The sequence below is a fragment of the Erythrolamprus reginae genome, chromosome 12, assembly GCF_031021105.1.
Source record: "Erythrolamprus reginae isolate rEryReg1 chromosome 12, rEryReg1.hap1, whole genome shotgun sequence".
NCBI classification, from domain to species: Eukaryota; Metazoa; Chordata; class Lepidosauria; order Squamata; family Dipsadidae; genus Erythrolamprus; species Erythrolamprus reginae.
In genome coordinates, this window is record NC_091961.1 from 4,998,595 (window position 1) to 5,012,152 (window position 13,558).

At 43.4% G+C, this 13,558-nt stretch overlaps 1 protein-coding gene across 2 annotated transcripts in view; it reads left to right on the plus strand.

Annotated features, from left to right (window-relative positions):
* Nucleotides 1–13,558, plus strand: part of BIN3 (bridging integrator 3) — a 129,340-nt gene that overhangs the window by 24,021 nt on the left and 91,761 nt on the right. For both annotated transcript variants that reach the window (XM_070765682.1, XM_070765683.1), the window contains exon 2: nt 11,678–11,726. In XM_070765682.1, coding sequence (XP_070621783.1) covers nt 11,678–11,726 — 49 coding nt within the window. The remainder of the gene's footprint in view (nt 1–11,677; nt 11,727–13,558) is intronic.

Here is a 13,558-nt window from a genome sequence, read left to right on the forward strand (position 1 = left end):
AAACAGGCCTGCAGCATGTGGATGTCTCCCCCACATCCACAGTCCTTGGCAGGAGCTGGGCCAGAGCTAGCCACAACACTGCCTGGAATCAAGGCATTCAATGGGCTCCATTACATGTAGTGTTATAGCTGGGGGTTGAAGGGGTTTTGGGAGAAACTAGCTAAGATTCTCTATAGCTTGGAAAATCCCCAAATCTCACTCCTGGCTGAAATTGGGAAAAAGGCTGTTCTCGGCCTCCAAAGGGCCTCCATGAAGTGGGGGAAGCTGTTTTCACCCTCCCAAGGCATTGAATTATGAGTGTGGGCACTTGTGCATGGTGATAGATTCACCATTACTGATGTAAGGTCTTCTAATGATAGCACAAGAGCAGGTTCTTGAGTCTTCGGAAACGTTTTGGCTTACTGGGGCTTTTTTTTAAAAAAAAAAAATCTGTTAAATGTCTTTTGCTGAAACTTCGGGGCACAATGCCTTGGCTTTAGAAAGGGACTCCAATGTTTACCTTGAAAGTAGTGTTGATTTAATTATTCTGTTAAACGGTCTACTGAATCCTTCGTGCAGACGGACAAGGTGCCATGGAAAGAATCCTCCAGAACATTCTTCCAGTTTCATAGACAGCCCTTGTGTTTTCATTTCTTTTTGTTCTGGGCTTTATTTTTATTTTATTTTTTAAAAACCTCTCTAAAATATCCTCTTTTTTTTTAAGAAGAGAACTTTGTGTATCCTACAGATATATATGAAATTTCTTGCACTCTCAACTCACCTTTCCGTTCGTATACGGTATTGGATGTCATAAAGAGAATGCGCTGGGTGATAGAGGATGGATGGGTTTCATTATCTCTTGGTTAATCGTTGGAAGAAATTGTTGCCGTCTCAGGCTAAAATAGGAGCTATGCTATATAAACCCAGTCGGGCTGCTCTCGAATTACTGACGTTCTGAAATACTAGTGTAATCATCAATTTCATCTAAGCTTGCAGAAAACTGCTCAACAATGGCTTTTGCAAACTCTACTCTCCGTCTTGATTGGTATGAAGTGCTAAGGTCTTAGGTCAAATGACTGTATTCCGCCAGAGAATGACCAATTAAATCACAGCTTTTTTGCTACAGTTATTTCCATTCATTCAAGGCTGAATATGCATGTGTTCTGTGGGTTGACTACTCCAAACGTTCCTATACAATGGTACCTCTACGTACGGACTTCATTCGTTCCATGACAAGGTTCTTAGGTAGAAACTTTAGTAAGAAGAAGCAATTTTTCCCATAGAAATCAATGTAAAAGCAAATGTGTGTGATTGGGGAAACCACAGGGAGGGTGGAGGCCCTGTTTCCTCCCAGGAGATTCCTAGAGAGGCCGTACAGAGGCTTCTTCCTGCCTTTTCCAGACCTGTTTCCTCCCAGGAGATTCCTAGAGAGGCCCCACAGAGGCTTCTCCCCTCCTTTTTCGGCCCTTTTTCCTCCCAGGAGATTCCTAGAGAGGCCCCACGGAGGCTTCTCCCCGCCTTTTCCGGCCCTGTTTCCTCCCAGGAGATTCCTAGAGAGGCCCCAAGAAGGCTTCTCCCTGCCTTTTCCGGCCCTGTTTCCTCCCAGGAGATCCCTAGAGAGTCTTCTCCCCACCTTTTCCGGTTACAGTTTCGGAGGCTCGGGTTTGTAAGTGGAAAATGGTTCTTGAGAGGAGGCAAAAAAATCTTGGAGACCCAGTTCTTATCTAGAAAAGTTCATAAGTAGAGGCGTTCTTAGGTAGAGGTACCACTGTATTTGATTACATGCCTAATAATACTGTAATGCTAGATCAGGTCTTCAAACCTGGCAAACTCAACTGGCTGGAGAATTCTGGGAGTTGAAGTCCACAAATCTTAAAATTGCCGAGTTTGGGGACCCCTGTGTTAGATATTTGATCATAGCCCCAAGTCCATTTTTCTCATCTTTAATGTCATATAAATCACTAGGGACGGATCCACTCCAAGATAAGGACACCCCACATCAGATTCAACTCAAGGGTGCAGTATTGTGTTGGCACACTGTTGTGTTGTGTTGTTAGTGTTTCCTCTATTTTAATATTTACACATATTTCATCATTAACGTATATTTGTCTAATAACACTTAAAAAAGAATTGGAGATGTATATAAATGGAGAATTGGCATTGCTCGAAGGCCATATTGTATTGTTGTCGTTGATGATGATGATGATGATGATGGTAGTAGTAGTAGTAGTAGTAGTAGTAGTAGTAGTAGTAGTAGTTTCTAATGGTCTTTTTCCAGATAATGGTTGGGTTTTTTTTAATTTCCCATTCTGATCTTAAGAACCCTGGAGTCCTCTCTCCCATTCTTAGTACTGCTGTAACTTGAATGGGAACACTTTGACCTGCCCATTAGGTTGCATTCATCAAATATCTTCTATGTTTCTAAATAGTTTGCAATTCTAATGTAGGTGGCAGGCTGTTTTATTACTTTTCATCTCAATTTGAATTAGCATAACTTGGGTGTTTTTTTTTTGCTGCCTGTGTTTTTTTTCAATGTTTGGTTTTGTAGACTTTATTCTTTTATTAGAAAGCATGCAAATAACGCTTTATATCGTCTACGGTTAAGGTGAATAAGCCAAGGAAACCCTTATATGATCTTTTTTTTAAAAAAAAATTACTTAATCCATTGCTTTCTCTATTTTGTTTGCGAGGTGTATTTCAAACTGAAAGCCAAAAGTGTTAAGTTTTCTTTTCCTGCATAAAAGAATATTCACACGTGGATAATGGAGTGCCTACACTGGGCCTGGATTGTGTGAGTGCACGCGTGAGATTTTGGTGGGTTTTTTTTGCTTCTGAGCATGCGCAGAAGCAAAAAAACCGCCCAAATCTCTCTCACGTGCCCATCCCCTCACACGATTTTGCTTCCTGCGCATGTACAGAAGCAAAAACACGCTGGGAAAGCATGCGCACCCAAGACACCTGAAGCTATGCGCGCAGTACAACTTTTGCTACTGGTGTGGTGTCCTTTACTGTTCCAGTAGGAACCCACTAGTTTTTTCTCGAATGCCATCACTCTGCTAAACAAATAATTTCCTCAACACTGTCAAACTATTTACTAAGTCTGCACTACTATGACTACTAGTTTTTTCCCCATAATTCCTCCCACTTATGGCTGTATGAACTGTAACTTGTTGCTTGTATCCTAAGATTTTTATTAATATTGATTGTTTCATCATTGCTTATTTGACCCACTATGACAATCCTTAAGTGTTTTTGTATCTCATCGTTCTTGACATATGTATCTTTTTCTCTTATGTACGCTGAGAGCATCTGCACCAATGACAAATTCCTTCTGTGTCCAATCACACTTGGCCAATAAAGAATTCTATTCTATTCCATTCCATATTCCATTCCATTCCATATTCCATTCCATATTCCATTCCATTCCATATTCCATTCCATATTCCATTTCCATTCCATATTCCATTCTATTCTATTCTATTCTACTGCATTGGATTAGTAAAGCATTGAATTTCATAGTAGAATAGTAGTACTAGATCGGAGGTGAATGGGATGTGTGCATTTTAAAAGCAATAATAAATGCCAATAATGAGGAAAAAATGAAAAAGAATGATCGAAAGGTATAAAGAAACAGCTTCCGATCTTCACAGCAATTATAATAAGTACAGTTATATTTTAAATCCTCCCCTTCTCTCTCTCTCTCTCTCTGTCTGTCTCTCTAAACGTTACATCATGACTCTCCTCTGGCTATAAACTAAGATCAGAGGCATTTGTTGATGTGTAGACTAACCTGCTTGTTTCTTACTACTTTCCCACACTTCAAAGTCGTTCAGCAGTGAGCCTGGCTCCAAATTATTGCATATATTAAAAGCTTTTCTTCTTTCAAAGTTGGGCACTTTCCATTATGAAATACCTTTTAATCCTCTTTATCTTAATCGCCGAGGCTTTTTTTTTGACCTGTCGAGAGCCCGTATGATATCTCCAACCTTCTCAGACATTTTACTTTGTTATCTTTCACCCTAACCAGTCAAGAGATATAATCACTTCCTTGCTGAAACATATTTGGAGATACAACCAAGTTTCTCGCCCTCCCTCCCCCTTCTTGCAATAACTTTAATTATCTTTAATATCGTGAATCACTGTTGTGTAACTTGGTGTCTTCCAAATGTCTTGGGGTTAAATTTCCTGGAATTCTTAGCCAGAAATGGGAGTTTTGGGAGTGATCACTCCAAGATTTCAGACTGGGGGAATTAAGAAGTTTTTTTCTCTCTCCTCCCCTCCTCCTTTCATCATAGATCTTTCCTAGCTACGGTGGTACCTCTACTTAAGAACGCTCTACTTAAGAACTTTTCTAGATAAGAACCGGGTGTTCATGATTTTTTTGCCTCTTCTTAAGAACCATTTTCTACTTAAGAACCTGAGCCCGGAAAAATTTCCCAGGAAATTTGAGAGTGGCACGAAGGCCAGGCCAGTTTCCTGCCGTTCCCCCTGGGTTTCTCTCTCTGGCACAATTTATGGGAGGCCTACAGCCTTGCGCCAGGTGTATGGGAGGCGCATGCTCCTCCTCACCGCCTCAGAGTTCCTCTTTTTTCGTTAAAGTCTTAAAGTTTTGGATTTTTTAAATTCCCCTCCCCTCACCTTCTTCCTTCAGCAGCAACGGTCCTCCTCTTCTTCCTCCTCCTCCTCCCACCCAAATCCCGAGCTTTCATTTCTTTCCTAAGGGGTTTGCACGCATTATTTGCTTTTACATTGATTCCTATGGGAAAAATTGCTTCCACTTACAAACTTTTCTACTTAAGAACCCGGTCACGGAACGAATTAAGTTCGTAAGTAGAGGTACCACTGCACAGCTATTTTCTCATACATCCTTATGCCACTCCCACGGCTACCGGCATGCTGCGTGCACAGCTTTGGGTCTCTGGCATGGGCGCATATGCGTTCCAATGAGATTTTGCTCCTGCGAATGCACAGAAGCAAAATTTCACCAAAATCTCATCCATGTGCACCCCCTCGCGAGATTTAGTTCCCTGCACATGCGCAGAAGCAAAATATCACCGGGACGTGCGCACGCCAGATACCCAAAGCTGCACACGCAACTCCAGCTTTACTACCAGTGTGGGGTCCTCATTCATACCAGTAGGAACCCGATACTGATCTTTACATAGGATATTTCTACCCCACTGTGCAGAAAGAGTTGGCTTTTATTATTCTACAGCAGTGATGGCGAACCTGTGGCATGGGTGCCACAGGTGGCACATGGAGCCATATCTGCTGGCACATGAACCGTTGCCCTAGCTCAGCTCCAACGTGCATGTGTGTGCCGGCCAGCTGATTTTTGGCTCGCAGTGGCTCTGGAAGGGCGTTTTTGGCTTCCAGAGAGCCTACAGGGGGATGGGGGAAGGCATTTTTACCCTCCCCAGCTCCAGGGAAACCTTTGGAGTCTGGGGAAGGTGAAACAGGAGCTTAATGGGCCCACCAGAAGTTGGGAAACAGGCCGTTTTTGACCTCCAGGGAGTGAGGAAAGGTGTTTTTGCCCTCCCCAGGCATTGAATTATGGGTGTGAGCACTCGTGCATGCGCGATACTGCAAGCGCATGCTCTTTCGGCACCCGAGGGGAAAAAGGTTCGCCACCACTGTTCTACAGAATTAATTTATCCCAATTAATTTATCCCAGCAACCCAGCCAGACCTGCCCTTCTTTTCTAAAAAGCGAAAACTGGAAACAGAATTTTTCTTTCTTAAAGAAGCTGTCTCACATTCCGTAACGCATACTTACCATAAGTCATTTCACAGGGAAAGAATGTCAAGAAAGCAAACTGCTCTTGTATTGTTTAATTAAATTCCCTGTAAGAATAACTGTGGAACGACCTTAATTTCATGGCTTTGTCCGTGTAAAAGAAAGCTGGAAAGAGGGGGGGGGGGGGGAAATCCGTAGTAGTTTTTGCGTCTAACCCTCAAATTGGAATTCATTGCTGTCGTCGGTGGCGGTGGTGGGAAAGCCAACAAACCTAGAAAGAGTTAATGGACTAAAATTACATCAGCTTTCTTGCAGAAGAATAAACAGGAAGCACAGCAAAAATTAGATTTATAGGTTTGTGACTAAGGCTGTTTGAGAACTTGGTTCGGAAAGGTCTGGTTTTCGGGCCAGGTTTATTATTGGTGGCGAAATTACATGCTTGGTTAGAAAACAATGGTGGCGACTTGGCAAAGAATGAAAGAAGAATTACTCAGACCTTTATTTGTGACCCTTCTCTCTCTCTTCGGCCTCATGGGTCAGGTTATATATAGTGGTCAGCGCAGAGCACTGTTTCCTGTGGGGTGTAGTATTTGCAGAAGTGTCCATGGCAGGTGGCTTTATGTGCGGGCGCACTAAACGTCGGTCGCATCATTCTCAAATTTGGGTTTCCCACTTCCCTTTCAGAGCTGGTGTAAGTACAGGTAGGCCTTTGATTTACGATCGCAATTGAGTCCAAAATGTATATGGGCTCACTCTGCCCACAGCCAAAAGTTCAATCCTAACCTGTGCAGGGTTGACTCAGCCTTCCATCCTTCCGAGGTTGGTAAAATGGGGGGCCAGATTGTTGGGGGTAATAGGCTGACTCTCTAAACCACTTAGAGAGGGCTGTGAAGTCTACAGGGTGTGTTCCAAAAGTAATGCAATTTTTTTTTTTTTAAAGTAATTTATTGAACAGATTTGCACAAACACTTAAAATTCTTCAAAGTACTGTCCTTGGGCTTCTACACATTTTTTCCAGTGACTCTGCCATGACCAGTACACGCCCTGGAAGGCGTCTTCGGGGACCTCTCACAAGGTCTTCGTCACGGCTGATTGGATCTCTTCTATGGACAAAAAACTGGTTCCTTTCAGGGCTGGGAACAAAAAGAAGTGTGCTGGGGCGACGTCAGGACTATGGGGGGGGGGCAGTATTGGCACCTGGTGTTTGGCCAGGAACCCGTAGACTTGTATCGTGTTGTGGCTAGGTGTGTTTTTCGTCCATAGAAGAGATCCAATCAGCCATGAAGACCTTGCGAGAGGTCCCCAAAGACGCCTTCCAGGGCACGTACTGGTCATAGCAGAGTCTCTGGAAAAAATGTGTAGAGGCCCAAGGACAGTGCTTTGAAGAATTTTAAGTGTTTTTGCAAATCTGTTCAATAAATTACATTTAAAAAAAAAATTGCATTACTTTTGGAACGCACCCTGTAAGTGCTATTGCTATCTGCCAGAGTAGCAAGGACTCCTCGGATCATTTCCCGTCATCCCTGTTGCAGGAATAGGATGGAAATATGTCAAAGGAATGGTGGATGAACTCTTCCCATTTTCCAAAACCAAGCAAGAGGAAGCCTTCTTCTTCTTAAGACCATCTGGGTTCCTTCTGCCTCTGAGGCTGCCTTGAGGCAGGACTGTGGCTAGATACTCTTGCGCGTATTTACCTACACGTAAACCCTGTTGAACCTGCTCTCTTTCTTTGCTGAGTGGCTTCTGCTAGAGGCAAAAGAACACGTATGTATTGGAGGAGAAGTACGCGATGAAACATTTATGTCCTGGCCATTGGGAGCAATTGGACTGGTATTCTTGACCGCGTTCGGAAGGAGCCGCTGGCCGAGAGAAACAATGCCCTTCCTTTTAAGTAGCATTATTTCCACTTTGGGGCTTCAAGATGGGGCTTGACAAAGGCCTATCCATTTTTAATGTCTCTGCACCAAAGCAGAATTCTCTCGACCTTCTGCTGCAGACCTGGCGATGCTTTCGTTGACTGCCACAACGTTGACTGTTGGTGAAAGCAGTGGAAATTTATACATTGTGAGAAGGGAATTTAATAAACTGTTCTGAAACCCAGCCACACGAGCTGTTGTTGGTGTGATGTAGGTACACCCACATCTTTTATTTTATTTATTTATTTATTGTATTTGTATGTCTCCCCTCTCCGGAGACTCGGGGCGGCTAACAGCAATAATAAGACAGCGTATAACAATAATCCAATACGAAAAACAATTAAAAACCCATTATAATAAAAAACCAAACATACATACAGACTTACCATGCATAAAATTGTAAAGGCCTAGGGGGAAAGGGTATCTCAATTCCCCCATGCCGGGCGGCAGAGGTGGGTTTTAAGTAGCTTATGAAAGGCAAGGAGGGTGGGGGCAATTCTAATCTCTGGGGGGAGTTGGTTCCAAAGGGCCGGGGCCGCCACAGAGAAGGCTCTTCCCCTGGGTCCCGCCAAGCAGCATTGTTTAGTTGACGGGACCCGGAGAAGACCCACTCTGTGGGACCTAACTGGTCGGTGGGATTCGTGCAGAAATCCCAACACAAAACACTCCACAAGCTGCATTGGCTCCCAGTCAGTCTCTGGACGCAATTCAAGGTGTTGGTTGTTACCTTTAAAGCTCTACATGGCTTAGGGCCAGATTATGTACGGGACCGCCTTCTGCCAAATACATCCCAGAGGCCGGTTAGGGCCCACAGAGTTGGGCCTCTCAAAGACACTTCCATTAGACAATATCAGCTGCCGGGACCACATGGGAGGGCCTTCTCTGTGGAGGCCCCAGCTGTATGGAATTAACTCCCTCCAGAGATCCGCACGATTCCCACCTTCCTGACCTTTCGAAAGGCTGTGAAAACATGGCTTTGCCAGGGCTGGTGAATGGTGCCATCTCGCGCTGAATGAATGGATGTGAATGCTATGGTATTATGGATTTTAAAATTGTTTTTTACTTTGTTTTATATTGTGGTGAGCTGCCCAAATTCTGAAAGGAGTTGGCAGCTTATAAATTCTACTCTATTCCATTCCATTTCATTTTATTCCACTCCCCTATTCTATTCCATTCCATTCCCCTATCCTATTCCATTCCATTCCATCCCACTCCCCTATTCTATTCTATTCCATTCCACTCCCCTATTCTATTCCATTCCATTCCCCTATCCTATTCCATTCCATTCCATCCCACTCCCCTATTCTATTCTATTCCATTCCACTCCCCTATTCTATTCCATTCCATTCCCCTATCCTATTCCTTTCCATTCCATTCCATCCCACTCCCCTATTCTATTCTATTCCATTCCACTCCCCTATTCTATTCTATTCCATTCCATTCCCCTATTCTATTCTATTCCATTTCATTCCCCTATTCTATTCCATTCCATTCCCCTATTCCCATTTAATTCCATTCCATTCCACTCCCCTATTCTATTCTATTCCATTTCATTTCCCTATTCTATTCCATTCCATTCCCCTATTCTATTCTATTCTATTCTATCCTATCCTATTCTATTGAGCGCTGTAAAGCACTATGAAGCAGTATATAAATCTAAATGCTATTGCTATTGTTAAATGCTATTTTTTAAAAGTAGTCTACTTTGGAAACGTGGTACGTCATACATATGCAGACTTTGAAGCACATATGTATGTTTATACTCTGGGGTGGGTGGGTGGTGGAAAGAGACAATGTGAGGGAGTTATAGTGTCCACCAGGTTAATGTCACTGCAATCAGCATGACGAACATATATACCGAAGAGGAATGGAAATGGAAAACCCTAAAATATGGAGCATAGCATAGATAGAATAAGATGGTTGGAAGGGACCTTTGAGGTCTTCTTGCCCAACTCCCTGCTCAAGCAGGAGAACCTATACCAGGGGTATTAAACTCAGTTTCATTAAGGGCCACATCAGGGTTGTATTTGACCTTGAGGGGGGCAGAGGGGGCCGGAGCCAGGGGGCACGGACATCTGGATGCTACTGGTATCGGGGGGCATCTATGGCGGCCTGAGCCACTCTGCCGACGGAAAGAGAGCTTGGCAGGGCCACCCGCGGGCAAATCCTTTGCTGTTTCCAGGGTCAGATTTAGGCAACCTACAGGCCGGAACCGGCCCCCAGGCCATGAGTTTGACCCCCCCTGCTCTATTCTGGACAAATGGCCGTGCAATCTTTTTTTCAAAGCCTCCATTGATGGTGCAGCCACAACCTCTGGAGCAGTGGTTCTCCGTCTTTCTAATGCCGTGACCCCTTAATACAGTTCCTCATGTTGTGGTGGCCCCCAACCATAAGTCTAGCTCCAATTCTCCCAACAGAGCTTGAAGCTGATTGGCAGGAAGGTCAGAGGGACACGCCCACTGTAAATGCCTGATTGGTCGGATTGTAAAGATACGTTCCAAGGCGACAGAATAGAAGCTTTAGTTCCTAACATTATGGGAAATTTGTTTTTTCCCAGGGTCTTAGGCAACCCCTGTGAAATGGTCATTCAACCCCTAGGTTGAGAATCACTGTTCTGGGGGGAAGCCAAGCCCCTCTGCTATGGGGAACTTAAGGGAAGGTAGACCCTTATTTGCCATCCTGACCCCTTTCAGATAGATGCCTGATCCTCTTCCCTGTTTTGATCAAGACTTTTTGCAGCAGCTTTATTTCTCGATCCCTGCAATTTGCTTTTCTGGCTTTAATTATATAGAGATTTATTTGCTTTGCCCAAGTTGTCCAGGCCTGTAGTAGTCACAATTTTCTTACCACCCTGCTCTGGTCCTGTCAAAGAAGCAATTAGACTTTTGTGCTGAGTGGCTGGCGGGGTGTGTGTGTATGTGAGAGAGAGAGTTCCTAACACCATGGAGTTTGATATTGATAAAATTGATAAAATTGATAAAGTTGAATATTGATAAAATACAGATATTGATAAAATTGAACGGGTCCAAAGACGGGCTACAAAAATGATGGAAAGTCTTAAGCATAAAACTTACCAGGAAAAGACTTCATGAACTCCATCTGTATACAGTCTGAAAGACAGAAGGAAAAGGGGGGACATGATAGAAACATTTAAATATGTTAAAGGATTAAATAAGGTTCAGGAGGGAAGTGTTTTTAAGAGGAAAGTGAACCCAAGAACAAGGGGGCACAATCTGAAGTTAGTTGGGGAAAAGAACAGAAGCAACGGGAGAAAATATTATTTGATTGAAAGAGTAGTAGATGCTTGGAACAAACTTCCAGCAGACGTGGTTGGTAAATCCACAGGAACTGAATTGAAACATGCCTGGGATAAACATAGATTCATCCTAAGATAAAATGCAGGAAATAGTATAAGGGCAGACTAGATGGACCAGGAGGTCTTTTTCTGCCGTCAATCTTCTGTGTTTCTATGTCTATGTTTCTATCCCTGCCCTGCACCAATTCCAAACAAGCCCCTGTCCAGCCTCTTCTTCAAAACCTCCAGTGATGGAGAATTCCCAGCCGTTTTAAATCTGGGATGGTCGGCAGAGAAAGGAGCCGATTCGTATATTCAGGTGGCGATTTGGGGATTGACCTCGTATGCCCGGGCCCTTGGAGTTAACTGAAAGAGTAGTAGATGCTTGGAACAAACTTCCAGCAGACGTGGTTGGTGCATCCACAGCAACTGAATTTAAACGTGCCTGGGATAAACATATCTATATAAATCTCTATATAATCTCTCTATGTAAACATCCATAAACACAGGAAATAGTATAAGGGCAGACTAGATGGACCATGGGGTCTTTTTCTTCTGTCAATCTTCTGTGTTTCTATAAGAGGAACTGTTTTTGCCAAGCAAAGATGGCTCCTGTGCGAACCTCGGCTTCCAATTTTATTTTATTTTTTATTATTTTCAAAAAGGTGATTTCCAAAAAGGTGATTTTTAAACACGACCCTCTGTCTTGTTTGCCAAAGGCTCTTATTTCTCTTCTCTTCTTCCAACCCAGGATTCCGTTCAAGATCGGGCAGCCTAAGAAACAGATTGTGCCCAAGACGGTGAGTAAACCAGTTTTTATCCTCCTCCTTCCTTTATTCTCTCTCTCTCTTTTTTTTTTTTTGATGATTGGGGGGGGGGAGAGAAAATCTTGTCTTTGATCATATGGCTGATGACTCAAGCCAGCACACATTAACCAGCCCTGTTTTTGATATGTTTATAGGCGGGTGGGTGGGAAAGATGAGTGAGCTGAAATTGCTTCTGCCTTTGACCATGGTTTACTCTCGAGTGAGGGGGCGTCTCAGCGCCGGGTGGCTTATTTTGGTATCTTCTGGATCTGTGTCCCTGCACCCCGTTCCTCCCCTGCCTGTGTGTTTGTGTGTAAAGGAGGGGCGTTTGTCGGCTCTGGCATGGTTTCCCTAGGAGATGCTAGAACAGCCTTCCTTCCTTCCTTCTTTCATCCGTGGCTTGTTTGTTCCTCTCTTCTCTCTCTCTCTCTCTCTGAGCAGATGGAGACGGAGGCCTGCTCCACTATTACTGAATATAACTGCTTCCAAAGGCTTATTAGAGGAAGCTTGGAAATGCTTAGAAGCCCGGGTGTGAATTCATTTGGATTGCAGAGCGGGTTGCTTTTAAAAAGGCAATTTTAGACCCACACATAACACTCAGCGCCGTTTTAATATTCTGGAGGCAGCCTAAAGCAGTGTTTCCCAACCTTGGCCACTTGAAGATATTTGGACTTCAACTCGCTGGCTGGGGAATTCTGGGAGTTGAAGTCCAGATATCTTCAAGTGGCCAAGGTTGGGAAACACTGGCCTAAAGCATAAACAGAGAGATGGAATCAAGGTCACGTGAAGTGTTAACAGCACTTTATAAATGCCTTGGTAAGGCCACACTTGGAATACTGCGTTCAGTTTCGGTCCACCACGATGTAAAAAGGATGTTGAGACTCTAGAAAGAGTGCAGAGAAGAGCCACAAAGATGATTAGGGGACTGGAGGCTAAAACATAGAAATATAGAAGACTGACGGCAGAAAAAGACCTCATGGTCCATCTTGACTGCCCTTATACTATTTCCTGTATTTTATCTCAGGCATGTTTAAATTCAGTTACTGTGGATTTACCAACCACGTCTACCAGGGGAGACATGATACCAGTGCTCCAATATAGAATTGTGTATGGTCTGTTTGAGTGTATGATTTTTTAAATAATGGGTTTTAATATGTTTTAATGTATTGGATTTGTGACATGGTATTTTTGTTGTCAGCCGCTCCGAGTCCTCGGAGAGGGGCGGCATACAAATCTAATGATAGATAGATAGATAGATAGATAGATAGATAGATAGATAGATAGATAGATAGATAGATAGATAAATAATAGCCCCTCCCTGGTACGGAGCTGAAAGGGATCAGATCTGGTGGCCTAGAGGTTAATTCTCTGCTGCCGGATCAAATCCCAGTAAGGGTGTGGCTATCTGATGAAGCCAGAACAAGGCTGAAATGGTGCCATCCTACTCTCCCTTAATTTTAAAAAATGCAGCAAAAAAACCATGTGAGATGCTATGGATGCTATGCACACTGGTGTATGCTATCACTACTTATTGATAAGTTACTATATATTAACTTGATATAGTCATAAAAATCACTTTTTATAGTCCCAGCATTTAAGTTTCTACTTTGGTGATGTGTACCATCTACAGCTCACATTTTGGAAATGTCCATTTAATGTCTTGTTATGTCCTTTGTGTTATGGGTTTTTTCTCTTTTTTATAATCTATAAAAATTAACCTTTTAGAACAGCACACAACCGTCTTTAAGGCCATGCCTCTTTGGCGAGGGAGGTGGGGTGGGGGGCCAAACCCCCTCTTTATAAGGTCCTTGTGGCCACTGCTGTTT